At 48.8% G+C, this 13,595-nt stretch overlaps 1 protein-coding gene across 1 annotated transcript in view; it reads left to right on the forward strand.

Annotated features, from left to right (window-relative positions):
• The first annotated feature begins 752 nt into the window (after positions 1–752).
• LOC118080169 (major histocompatibility complex class I-related protein 1-like) overlaps positions 753–13,595 on the forward strand; it is a 44,913-nt gene continuing 32,070 nt past the window's right edge. Inside the window, exons 1-3 of the mRNA XM_088664300.1 lie at positions 753–1,029; positions 6,850–7,026; positions 8,548–8,835. Coding sequence (XP_088520426.1) covers positions 780–1,029; positions 6,850–7,026; positions 8,548–8,835 — 715 coding nt within the window. The 5' untranslated portion in view covers positions 753–779. The remainder of the gene's footprint in view (positions 1,030–6,849; positions 7,027–8,547; positions 8,836–13,595) is intronic.

A 13,595-nucleotide genomic window follows, 5' to 3' on the forward strand; every position in this document is an offset into this window, starting at 1 on the left:
GTCTCCCAACACTTGCTGCACCTCCCTGTGTGGCAATACTCTCTCTCTCTCCCTCTCTCTCTCTCTCTGTGTGTGTGTTTTGACCTCAACCCTGACGTTCAGCCCTGGTTGTAACACTGAGCCTTTCTTTACAAGGCAGACAGTTAAACGCTGGAACCCCCTGCCACCAGATAGAGTGACGCAGGAGAAGAGCCAGGCTTCTGGATCACACCCAAGGGGGCTCATCGAGTCCAGCATGGTGGTCTCCCAGTGGCCAACCAGTTGCACCCCCAGTAAGAAGCCTTAAAGGAGCACGGAAGAGGGACACCCAGCGAGTGCTATTCTAATGCATTTCCTGCCTCTGGCAGTGGAGGAAGACATGCGAGGGCTTTTTAGAAATAGGACTCAGAAGGCGGCCTTGCACTGACTCAGCCCACGAGTCCATCTGGAGCAGGATCTCACAGCCCCTCTCCCCAGTTTCAGAGAGGGGGGCATTCAGACCCCCCTGGAGATGCGGGGGTTGAACCTGGGGTCCTCCCCTGGCAACCCCCCTCCGCCCTCCCTGCAGGGTAGGACCATAGCTGCCAAGTTATCCCTTTTTTTAAGGGATTTTCCATTATGCTGAATAGGCTTCCTCGCGAGAAAAGGGAAAACTTGACAGCTATGGGTAGGACAGGAAGACCTGTCAGGGGGAGGGAGGGGAGGGGGGCGGAGATTCCCAGCGAGGAGCTTCAATCACTTTCTCTTTCCCTCGCCAGCCTCGCTCCCAAACTTGCGCCTCGAATTCTGCCCGGCGACCGATGTCGCCATCTGCGCGGAGATTTCCGATTGGCGGAATATTATCCCCTCGCCCAATCCCGGTTCCCGCTGCTGATGGTTCCGCAGGCTGGGCAGAGAGCGGGTCTCAGAGCGCCGGAGGGAGAAGGACGCCGCTAGAGGAAGAGGAGGAAAAAGGAGCTTCGTTTGGGGGGAGATCATGGGGGTCCTCCTCCGCTGCCCCCCCCCTGATCCTGTGGGCGGCTGCCCACCTGCTGCTCCTGGACTGCGCAGGTGAGGACTGTGCTGTGGGACGGGGGGGGGGGGAATTGGCACTCAGCCCTCTTTATGAATTGCATTTCGTGGGCGCTGAAAGGGGCGGTCGGGGAGTTTATTGTCCGAATTGGAGCCGGATCCCTTTCCAAACATCTGTTTCTTAGACTTGTGGCTTGTTTTGTATGCTGTCCGGGGCAGGGGCCGCTTCACTGCTTGGCTCGTAGCTCAAGCAAAGAACAAAACAAAACTTGAAGGTGTTGGCAGGATTAATGGTGAGGAAAGTGACTACCGGTAGCATGTCCCGCCCCGCCCCCGCAGCTTCGTGTTCACTGGTTTTTGTGTTTGTGTGTGTGTGTGTGTGAGAGAGAGAGAGAGAGAGAGAGAGTGTGTGTCTTTCCTCTTCTATTTTTCCTTCTCTCTTCTAATCTAACCCTCAGCCGCTCTTAAAAACTCAGACGACCAGCCTGGGGGTGGGAGCTAGACGGGTGTAGAGCTGACTTCATTGCGGGGAGTAACGTCTGAATAAGGGGTCCCCACCCGCAATTCCCAATGTTGTTTTGTTCAGGAATTCCCTTTCACAGGCATATTCATCATCAGGTTCTTCTGCTTTTCAATTGTAACTCCCCCCCTCCCCCCCTCAAATAACCCCCCTTCTAGTTGCCTGCCAAACATGTAGTTTTATAAATTATGCAGGGAGCTTTTCTGTGCCGTTTTTTGTACGGCCCCTTGTGGACGAAGGGCACAAACAACTCCTGAGAAACAAGGGGGGTCCCCACCCTACAGCCCAGTTCCCCTTGAATACCCCCTCCTTTTATATTCTCCCTCCCCCCCAAAAAAATAATTAAATAAAGTTGGAGTGTCTGCCTTGCTTCTGGAGCTCCTAGAAATGAATTGCCCTGGCTCAGAATATTCCTGCTCCACCAATCGACTGGCTCTGCATCCTACTCAAGTGTTTGACACTATTAAATTCTTAATTCCACATTCCTTATTGCTGCCTTTGGTGTTTTTCTCCTTTTGGGATTGCCACTCATGTTTTGTTTAACTAAAAAAATGTACAGGTATATCCTGCTCGATTGTGGTAAAAACTTATTGATATACAGGAAATAGTAAAATAATAAAAACAGTTGAAAGCATTACAAAATAATTAAAATTAGCAATGAGAAGCCAAAACACGTCAACATTTACGTATCTGGATAGGTTTGCCCAAAGAAAAATGTTTTAAAGAGACACTCTTGTGAGACCACCTTATTCTTCATGGGGAGGGAGAAAGATCTGGAGATACCAGCAGGGCATTTTGGGGAGTGGGAAGGAGGAATGTGATGTTGAGATTATGTGGGATTTCTCCTTGACCCCTGCTGTTTCTGAGATGAGGGAAATAATATTTATTTTGTACTGTAATCCTCTTTATTGAAGAATATGATTATCTAGTTTGGGTTGGTTATTTTCTTACATTTATTCCCCCCCAAAAATATTGTTTGTTTTTATTTGTAAATAGTTTTTGGGGTTCTCTAATGGAAAATGGTATGAATATAATACTATCATTAGTTTAATAGTTCTTTGTTGCATAAGAATTCTCACAGTAACTTACAAAGCTTTAAGAACTAAAGAGTAAGGCCTGTTATTTCTCTGTTAAACCCTCTCTACATGGGGGCTGCCCCCTCACTGTGTCTGCTACAGGCCTGGGCAGGGGGGCTTTGGGAGGGCAAAGGGTGGTGGAGACCACTGGTTCCTTCAAGTTCCTCCTCACTTTGGGGGCTCACGTGTGACTCATTTTGTGGCTCTTTATCTCCCGACCACTGAGAAGAACTGCCTGTGTTGTTTAGCCAGATGCCACAACCAGAGGCAGCTCTTGTGGTTTGAACTGGGGGAAGCCCTCGTCCTAGGAGGGGGAGGGGCTGGGAAGTGGGTCCCATTTGATCTTGCCTGAAAGGAAACTGAGCTGGAGGGAGGCAGCAGAGTCAACACACCATCAAGGTGTACGTAATTCAAGCAAACTCATCTTGCAGGTTTACCATTCCTTGCACTCTGTTTTCCACTGTGGAACTCCCTCAGAAGATGGTAGATTCTCCTTCCTTGGAGGTATTTTAGCGGAGGATGTATGGCCATCTGCCATGGATGCTGCTGTTGAGATGCCAACATTGCAGGGGTCTGGACCCTCAGGGTCTTGTCTTTGATTTTTATTTTAGTTTCCTACTTCTTTTGACACAACCTTGATGGCACAACCTTGATGGCAGAAAGCGAGGAGGAATTAAAGAACCTTTTAATGAGGGTGAAAGAGGAGAGCGCAAAATATGGTCTGAAGCTCAACATCAAAAAAACCAAGATCATGGCCACTGGTCCCATCACCTCCTGGCAAATAGAAGGGGAAGAAATGGAGGCAGTGAGAGATTTTACTTTCTTGGGCTCCTTGATCACTGCAGATGGTGATAGCAGTCACGAAATTAAAAGACGCCTGCTTCTTGGGAGAAAAGCAATGACAAACCTAGACAGCATCTTAAAAAGCAGAGACATCACCTTGCCGACAAAGGTCCGTATAGTTAAAGCTATGGTTTTCCCAGTAGTGATGTATGGAAGTGAGAGTTGGACCATAAAGAAGGCTGATCGCCGAAGAATTGATGCTTTTGAATTATGGTGCTGGAGGAGACTCTTGAGAGTCCCATGGACTGCAAGAAGATCAAACCTACCCATTCTTAAGGAAATCAGCCCTGAGTGCTCCCTGGAAGGACAGATTGTGAAGCTGAGGCTCCAATACTTTGGCCACCTCATGAGAAGAGAAGAATCCTTGGAAAAGACCCTGATGTTGGGAAAGATTGAGGGCACTAGGAGAAGGGGACGACAGAGGACAAGATGGTTGGACAGTGTTCTCGAAGCTACGAACATGAGTTTGACCAAACTGCGGGAGGCAGTGCAAGACAGGAGTGCCTGGCGTGCTATGGTCCATGGGGTCACGAAGAGTCGGACACGACTAAACGACTAAACAACAACAACAACACTTCTTTTGAGATGAGTCACTGGCCGAACTCAAGTGGGCTTCTTCCTCTTTAAGGGTGAAGTTGTCCAAATGCACTCAACAACATTTTCACAGGGGTATGATGGGTCCTCAAGGACTGCCTCTTTCCATATGAACCTACCTGGACCCTGAGATCATCTTCTGAGGCCCTTCTTCACGTGCCTCCACCTTGAGAGGTTCGGAGGTTAACCACATGAGAACAAGGCCTTCTCTGCAGTGGCTCCCCGTCTGTGGAATGCTCTCCCAAGGAAAGTTTGCCTGTCACCTTCATTCTACACCTTAATGCACCAGGCAAAAACGTTCCTTTTTAACAAGGCTTTTGGTTCATTTGATTGACATCCTATGCCCTTTTAAAATGTTTTTTTGTTTGTGTGTGTGTTATTGGGTTGTTGTTTTTATTTTGAGTATATATTTTGATTTTGTTCTGTGAACTGCCCTGAGACATCCAGGTATAGAGCGGTATATAAATTCAATAAAGAATAATAATATGTCCCATTTTGCTACCTGAGGCAAAACAGGAATTGCTTCCTCTTCCCCCCTTAGCACTGTGCCCCCCTACTTTCTGCCACGGAAATGCCCCTTTTCTCACTGAACTCAACTCGACTTCTCCGTCCAGGGGAAGAAAAGATATGGGGCAACACCAGGCGCCAGAACGCCTCCCTCTTGCCAATGGGGGGGTGCTCTGGTGGCAGCAGAAGCGGTAGGGCTGCCTCCTGGGCCGGCCAGCTCTGGGTATGATGCTGAAAGTCTAAGCCAGGCATCCCCAAATTTCGGCCCTCCAGATGTTTTTGTCTACAATTCCCATCATCCCTGACCACTGGTCCTGTTAGCTAGGGATCATGGGAGTTGTAGGCCAAAACATCTGGAGGACCGCAGTTTGGGGGTGCCTGTTCTATGCTCAGCTCCCTCCCGTCCAATCTCTCCCCAAATCTTTGTTGGGTGTTACTGTGGGACCCATGTGGCGCTGTGGTTAAACCACTGAGCCTAGGGCTTGCTGATCAGAAGGTCGGTGGTTCGAATCCCTATGACGGGGTGAGCTCCCGTTGCTTGGTCCCAGCTCCTGCCAACCTAGCAGTTCGAAAGCACGTCAAAATGCAAGTAGATAAATAGGAACCGCTACAGCGGGAAGGTAAACGGCGTTTCCATGTGCTGCTCTGGTTACCAGAAGCGGCTTTGTCATGCTGGCCATATGACCTGGAAGCTATACGCCGGCTCCCTCGGCCAATAATGCGAGATGAGCGCGCAACCCCAGAGTTGGTCACGACTAGACCTAATGGTCAGGGGTCCCTTTACCTTACCTTTTTACTGTGGGACTCATTAGGCCACCTGGTGGCCAGAGCTGGTACAGCCTTTGGGAAAGTGAGCCGTTTTGGGGATAGGGTCTTCCTTTGCCACGCTCTGTCCCCCTTCCTGTGTTCGATCTCATAAAGGGACAAGTGTGAGAAAGGGGATGTGGGGCCACATGTTGAGACCTGACCCCAAACTTGCATTTGTCCTCCTGCCCCTGCTATCACTGTGGGGTCTCCTTTCTCAAGTGGGGAACCCGCTCTGTGGGTGGTAGCTCAGACCACAACGTGGAAAGATTGCAAACATTGTAACATTGAACCATTTAAGCACTGATTATCCAAAGGGGATCCAGGGAGGATCCTGGAAATTACAGTCCAATTAACTTTACACCTGTCCCTGGGAAACTGATGGAAAGTGCAGGAAACTCGCAACTGTTAGGAAAGCCTTTAACTTGGACCGATTTCAACTTCAGGCTGTTGACAGCTGGCCTGCTGGAATCACACAGATTATATATGCAGGAGGCAGAGAGCTCTTTTTGTGCAAGGTTTTCCCAGCACCAAAAGAGCTTTGAAGCTCTCTGCCTTGCATCATAGACTCTGGTAGGTTCTCATGAGATCTTGTGGGGCTGTCCTGAGTTCCCATGAGGTCTTGCCAAAGCCTCCCAGAGCCCAGGAAGCAAGACCCAGGTCAGACCTGTTCAGTGCATGGCTCCAGAAGGTCAGATTGTGGGGAGGCTCCAAGGGAGTGGCTTAACTAGGCCCGTTTCTGCATATATGAACCATCCCCAGAAGAGAAGGAGAGCCTGCTTCAGGCCAGTGGCCAGCCTAGTCCAACATCCCGTTCTCACAGTGACCCCCCCCCCAGATGAAAGCTCTTCTTTGGGTTCTTACATTAAGTCTGTGAAATCATATTTTATATTATGCACTTGCCTTGCCCACACAAGGTCCCTGGTTCAATCCCTGAGAAAGAGGCCCCATGCTGAGTCCCTGGGGAGCCACTGCCAGTCAGAGTGAACAGTATGAGGCAGCTTCCTGTTCTCCCGTCTATGGATGTTGCTTTGTCTGGTCACCCCTCCATCCACTTACCAGGCCTGAGCCTGCTTAGCTTCAGTTTGGTGCCTGCATCCTGAGCCTTCAAACCATGTTGTGGGAGCCCTCATCAGCTTGGTGCTTGCAAGTGGGGGGTAATTCCTGCCCCCTTGGCTAAAGGAGAGGGGCTGGCCTCTCTCTCCCTCACATGGAGCCTCAGCAGAGACATGCAGAGATTTAGTGCTCCCTGGCAGAGCATTTTTTCACCCACAGCTCCATGGGCTATTGTTGTTACTTGTATTTATATCCTATCTTTCCCCCTTCCAACTCTATGATTCTTAGGCTCCCTCTGCTCTGCCTCCTCTGTGTTTAAGGGCAGGTCTACAAACTCCTCCAACCCCTGTTGAACTTCGGCTCTCCTAATTTAGGGCTGCTGCCTGTAATACAGCAGGATTAGGCTGCTTCCTTCATCTGCAGGACCCCTAACTCTTCCCCTTCTCTCTTGCTTTTCAGGCTCCACTTCTCATTCCCTCACCTGGACAGCAGCTGATACAGAGGCCCAAGCGACCAAGAGGAAGTGGGATGCTGACTTGGCCTGGAACCAGCGCAATAAAGCCTACCTGGAGGAGATTTACATTGAGTGGCTGCAGAGATTCCTGGACTATGGGAAGGAGACTCTGCTGAGGACAGGTGAGGGGTTGGGGCAGTGGGTGGGGTGGGGAGGGGGGCTCAGTGGGGCAGTTTCCCTACCAGCTCCCCTCCCCCCCCTTAACAGTCTTCCTTTCTAGACTAAACAGCAAACACTTTTCCTTGTGGTGGCGGCAGAAAGAAGTTTGGGGCTCTGGGAGGAGAATAAGAGATGGCAAAAGACAAAGGGGGGGAGGGGCACAAAGAAACTGCAGGGATGAGGCCAGTAAAAAATAGTTTTAAATGGAAGTAAATAAAGAAAAAATGAAGAGGACAGATTTGAGGGGGGGATACAAAAAACCTCTTGAATTTGCTACATACGTATGGGGAAAGTCTTTAAAACTACAGAAATTAAACCTTTTTTCAAAAAAAAAAAATAGAAAATGTGTGGGAAGCCCATATAATGTCTTGGAGGGCAGGAAGCAGCCCCCAAACTAAGACTGTAGTTTAGACACTCATGGCCTAGAAGCAGAAAACCTGCACATAGTGATAGAATATGGGAATTCCCTCTTCTACCTTTTTATATTTTTTTATTTGTGAGGAATATTACTTTTTTCCATGGGGAACATTCACCTTCCTCAACCCCATGCCTTGAAATGGTACAGTCCACTCTTCCGCCTTCAGGAATCTGGCACAGGGGCCAATCACATGATCAAGTGTTTTTACTAGCTTTTTTCCTGTCTCTTTATTAGCTTTGCTAAAATGAAAATTAATAAAAAATGAAATAATAATAATCAGCCACTCTGGGTGGCTTCCATTTTGAGGAATGACACATACGTGTTAGCCGTGCTTAGAGAGATCTGAGCAAATGCATCTATGGGGTTTTTAAACAAGGGTTACATTCTGAGGATCGTTCCTAAAGCCAAAATTGTGTATAGTCAAAACACATTGGATTCAATTTCTAAGGCGATTGGGTTTGCAAAAGTCCTTCTTCCCTGGACGCCTGCCCCCTTCCCACCCTGTTTTTTGTTTTTACAATCTTTTTTGCCAAGTGTGTCAAGCTGTATTTGCACAAGTTAAATGTGCCTACGTTGCTAGCTTACTGGGCCTCGTGGTCTGCTATTTCCACTCCAGGGGAGGCTGCCATGGAGAAGGCAAGTGGGCCCTTTCAAGTCCCGCCATTGGGGACCTGGTGAAATTTGCCCCTCAGCCCTAGTGGCAGCTCCCTGGGACAATCTAGGAACCATAGGTTGTCATATTTGAATAGTGTTAGAGCTTTGCAATATGATAAATGAATTTAATTTGTACCCAGTCCTCCCTCCCAAAGGAGTCTGCTTTGGCAAACAAAGGATAAAACATCTGAAAATAGTTCCCCCATAGACACTGACAGGGGAAGATGCCAAGGGAGGTTGAGGAATCCCATTTATTCGCAGTTCTTTTCAATTTCTGCAGGTGTGACATTCTGACTCTCTGGGAGGCAGGACTAGCTGGCCTCCTGGATTTCTGCTCTTTAAAAATACAGGATTCATTCCGACATCCATTGTGGATGTCTATTTTTTAACTGCAGTGCTTCAATTTTTGCAGAGGCTCCGGTGGTGAAGGTGACCAGGAAGGCAGACTATGACAGCCAGGAGACCCTTGTTTGCCAAGTCCACGGCTTCTACCCCAAGGAGATTGATGCCAACTGGGTGAAGGACGGGGAGGTCTGGCAGGAGGGCACCTCCCGAGGATTGGTCGCCCCCAACTCGGACGGGACCTACTATGTCTTGCTCAGTGTCAAGATCGACCCCGAGGAGAGGGACCGCTTCCGGTGCCGCGTGGAGCATGACAGCCTGGAGAAGCCTCTGGACGTGGCCTGGGAGAAGGAGCCAGGTGAGAGACAGACAGACAGACAGACAGACAGACAGACAGGAGGGGAAGGGGTGGGTTTTGGGAGGGGGATTCTCACCCAACTCCTCCCTTCAGCAGCAGCACAGCTCAGATGGGGAACCCCCAGTTGGATCCTGTCTATGTCTCTTAAGGCAAGCAGCTGAATAAGAATCTGTAGATTTCGACAGAGATGCTGCCTTTTCTGGGAAGTGTCTCTGAGGCCTTGAACTCAAATTGGATGTCGTAGGTAAAAATTGGCCGTCACCTTTTTGCCTTTAAGCCCAAGTAGTTGTGATGTCACATAATGTGGGCAGATATTATACTTCTTCAAAATCAAATGTGTCAGCACAGTGTGTGCAATAAAACTTTATTCTGGCATCCATCTGTGGAAAGAGACCCCCCCTCCCCCTTTCTAATTTCAGCTCTGTATGTACTCGTGGGCACCTTGGGAGGAGGTGAGGGTTGTTTGGGGGGCATTTTGGGTTATCCGCCCTCCCTGGGTGTGTTAGTGTAGCTCTGGTGTTAGTGTTGCCATATTTTGAATTGCAAAAAAGAGGACACATTTGCCGACTTCTCCTTTTAACTACTGATTGCTATGATGACTCATTTCAAATACTATATGTAGGCTAAAGAAGCTGTGATACATTGCTAGTTAGCAACATTCTTAACCTTCATTTATTGTAACTATGATCTTCAATGGTTTGGCTAAAGAGAAAAGGGAAAAACAATTCTCCCTAACACTTCAGTTAAAATTGCTACAGGTGCCAGAGAGGGTTAAAGAAAGGGGCTGCTTGCCACACCTCTGGTTATTTGCAGCACTACAACTGGGGCACTTCAAGTATCTTTACAGACACGGAAGGGGTGTTAAGATGGCTGCCACCCACACTTCCAGTTGTCTTCAATGCAACGACAATGACCCAAGGCTTCATTTACTATTTACTGGCGCCAACGAGGTTTAGAAAATGGTCACCATGCTCACTTCCTGTTATTTGTGGTGCGATAACAAACAACCTGAGGGGAATCAAGGACGTGGCTGTGGCAAGGATTATGGAAGCAGCCCTTGAGCCAAACCCTGACACAGACAGGGTAGGGGGGACCAGGGCTCTTCTCTCGTGCTCACACACCAGCCGGCACTACGGACCTCAGAGATTCCACCCAAACAAAAAAACCTGGAGATTTTGCCTCATTTTAAGAATCTGTCTGCATAGACATACCGTGTTTCTCCAAAAAATAAGACATCGTCTTATATTTATTTTTCCTCAAAAAAACGCACTATGGCTTATTTTCAGGGGGTGTCTTATATTCCTTGAATGCTTAAAAATCCTGACATGGCTTATTTTATGGCTATGTCTTATTTTCAGAGAAACAGGGTACCTGTAACTTAAACAAACTGGTTATTTTGAAGACCTCTAATGCTGGACTCTGGTGGAAAAAACTCCCTTGTATCGGGGCCACTACAGAGAGGACCTTGGACTGTTAGGAGGGAGAAAGAGAGCCTGCTTTGCACACGAAAAATCCTCCCGGGCTCATAGCCCAGCACCTCCACTCAAATCTCCTGCTTGAGGCCTTGGAGTGTTGCTGCCGCCAGTCTGAATAAAAATGTCTCCTGTCCCCTTTTAGTCAACCTTGGGCTCATTGTGGGAGCCATTTTGGGTGTTGTGGCTGTCATCTTGCTGGTCTCTGTGATAATCTTCTTCATCCGCAGTAAGTAAACTCTCCGCCCCCCCCCCGCCCCCCCCGGCATGTTTGAGGATTAGGGGTCTGCTGGGAGTGAAATAATAATCTGAAAAGGAATGAGTGAAGGGACTGGATAATGTTTCCTTCCAGCCTCTTGGAATTTATCCACTGCCTCGTTTGCCCATGTTCATATTCTAATTTAATTTTCTCATTTTTTTCCCTACTTCTTTGTAACTTGAGTTCCTTGAAAAGCTCCCCTTCTGGGCTCACCTTCCTTGGAGGTGTTTGGAAGAGACAAGAGGAGCATCTGCAGGGAAGGTTTCAGCATCTGAGAGCCAGATTGTCGAAATGGGATTGTGTGGCCTATGGAGGTCCCTTCCAACTCTGACCTTCTGCTTTTGTCTCTACAGGGAAACAGAGCGAGAAATTAGCCTACAAAGCCGCCTCAAGTGAGTGACTCCTTCCCTCTCTCTGTCTGACATATTTCCCCCAATATGGAGCAGTAACAGGTTCCAAACAGACAAAAATAAACATGGTGGTGGCCTAGTCCTTAATTACAAGACCCTGATGGATAGCTTAAGCCTGTCTGCTCAGCCTGTCTGTGAACAGCAAGGGGTCCCTCAGGGCCAGGAAAAGGCTGCAGAGAGACTGTTGGGCTGAGGGATGGGCTTCAACCAGCAGCAGGAGGAAGAGCCGAGGGTGCAGGGAGAGGGGGATCTCTGGTTGTTTACTAGAACCTGAAGCTAAAGATTTGGTTGGTTAGCTGAAGTCTGTGGATGTCAGGAACCCGCCCCCCTGAATTGGCACCACTGCTCCCCCCTCCGCCTTCTGCCTTTCTGCCCCCTTCCTGCCCAGATCACACCCACCCCAGCTCTAGTCCCCCGCTGCCTCCATGCCAGGCTGTGCCCATCTCTCTTTGCCCTCCAGCATCTGCTTCTCCCTCCAATGCTGTCCTTGAGTCCCCTTGCCTCTGGGCTGCCTGTCCCTGAACACCCCCAGATTGAGACTTATTTGGGATGGGGTTGGAAGGAGGAAGGAGAAGGGCTGGGGAGATGGGATCTCCCTACTTGGAATCCTGACTCCTGTGTTTCCTCCCTTTTGCAGCAAGCGACCAGGGGTCCGCCAGCTCCGCCAGGGGTAAGTGGGGGTGCAGGGGGGGCAAAGTGGGGCTCTTGCAGAAGACTCCGTGGGTGACATCCTCGAAAGGGGAAAAGCTTCTCCTGTTACACACTTTGGAGTTTCCAAGAGTGACATAATCTGAAGCAGGCATCCCCAACCTGCGGCCCTCCAGATGTTTTGGCCTACAACTCCCATAATCCCTAGCTAATGGCCAGGGGTCTGGGATGATGGGAATTGTAGTCCAAAACATCTGGAGGGCCGAAGGTTGGGGATTCCTGATCTGGAGTGTCCATTGAGCTGAAAATAGCTCTTGTGACTCATTGTGTCTGTCCATCTGAGCTCCACGGAGGATTCCCTCCATCTGACAAATGGGTTCTACCCAGGAACTGAATGAGAAAGAGTCACATTTTGGGTTCTGGAAGAGATTTTTCCTTCCAGTAGGTTTGATTTGTTTCCTTCCGGTATTTCCCCAAAGTGTGCAGCTTGGCTCGCTTGCTTGAGCTGCCCTCTGCAGGCATTTGCTCTGCAATCCCATTTTGGTGGTGTTCCTAGCATATCTTAGGTCTGAGTTGGGGCTGGACTAAACGGCCTTTGGGTTCCCACTAGCTCTGTAATGATGATGCCCCCACACAATGATGTTGGCTTAATTTTGAAACACTCCTGTTCTTTATTTCTGCAGGTTCAGACCAGACCAGTTGCCATGGTGCCCACATACCTCTTGAGAGAGGAGTGTGGACGCACCATTCCATGGCTTTGAGATGTGGCTGCATTATTCCCACACCCAGTGTGTGAGATGAGACCAGAAGGAGCCTGCTCAAGTTTTGCTGTGAATTGCAGAGGTTCAGAGCTCCTGCTGTCCTTCAATGTTGTTTATGATGTGCCTTAATCCTGGCTCTCACCCATCCATTCTGACTCCAGCTGTAACTTGAATTTGAGGATAATCATATTTTTCAGATGGATTTTGGCCAATTTTCCTTTGCAGCTGATTTTCCAAAATGTGTTTGTATTAGTCAGAAATGTGCCGGATATACACAACTAAAAGCTTTAAAAAGGGATGGGGAGATTGAGCAGCGATATTGATGGCTTCTCTTGGTTCCTTGTTGCTGTGGATCCCACCACAAGCCTTTCCCCAATCTTGTATCACTCACTTTCCATCCAAATTGAAGGAAAGGCAACATTTGAGAACTGCTTTAGGTGTATTATGCATGAAATAGGCTAAGTTCTTACTGCCTACCTCCTTCTTGGGTCGCCCAGCCTTTGGCTAAACGGATGTAATGTCATGGAATGTATAAAAGCAGCCTAACTGCTCTGGTTGAGTGTTTTCCACCCACCTTCTGTGTGAGGAAGTGAAGAAACTGGCAGGGAGGGATGGTTGGAAGGGAGGAGGGATACTTGGATGCTCAGGAGTTGAAGCTGAAAGAGAGAAGGAACAGAGTAGCTGAAGAGAGGCAACTTTCCTACAAGAGATGAGAGGGACTGATCCTGCTGACAGCCTAGGAGGAAGCCAGCAAGTAGAAGAGGCAAGTCAGGAGCTTCATGGCCACAATTTGATCTGAAATAAGCAGCCCCTTCTTTTTGGCTGCAGGCCTTCAGTTCATGAGACTTGTTACCTGGTCCCCACAGCCTTCTAGGAGGGGGGACCCACTGAGAGTCAGGCCACATGAACTCTTCCGAATGAACTAGTTTTCTTGCCTTCAATTTGCCTAATTTTTATCTCACACGTTCTGCCTTTTTCACCTGTGGCCCTTGAGGAACATCCTTCGCCTCTCTGCAGTTCCCACCATATGATTTCTGCAATCTTCCTTCCCTTCTCATAGGCTGGCATCACTTAAGGAGACTCTTTCCTAGAAATAAGAATGCAGTAACTCTCTTAAACCTCCAGGGGCCGCAGGACTCTCCTTGCCTAACCCAACGGATTTGCTGCACCTTGCTTTGAAGACCCTGGATGTAATTATTATTATTTTTCC

The sequence above is a fragment of the Zootoca vivipara genome, chromosome 2 (assembly GCF_965207765.1).
Source record: "Zootoca vivipara chromosome 2, rZooViv2.hap1.1, whole genome shotgun sequence".
Lineage (NCBI taxonomy): Eukaryota > Metazoa > Chordata > Lepidosauria > Squamata > Lacertidae > Zootoca > Zootoca vivipara.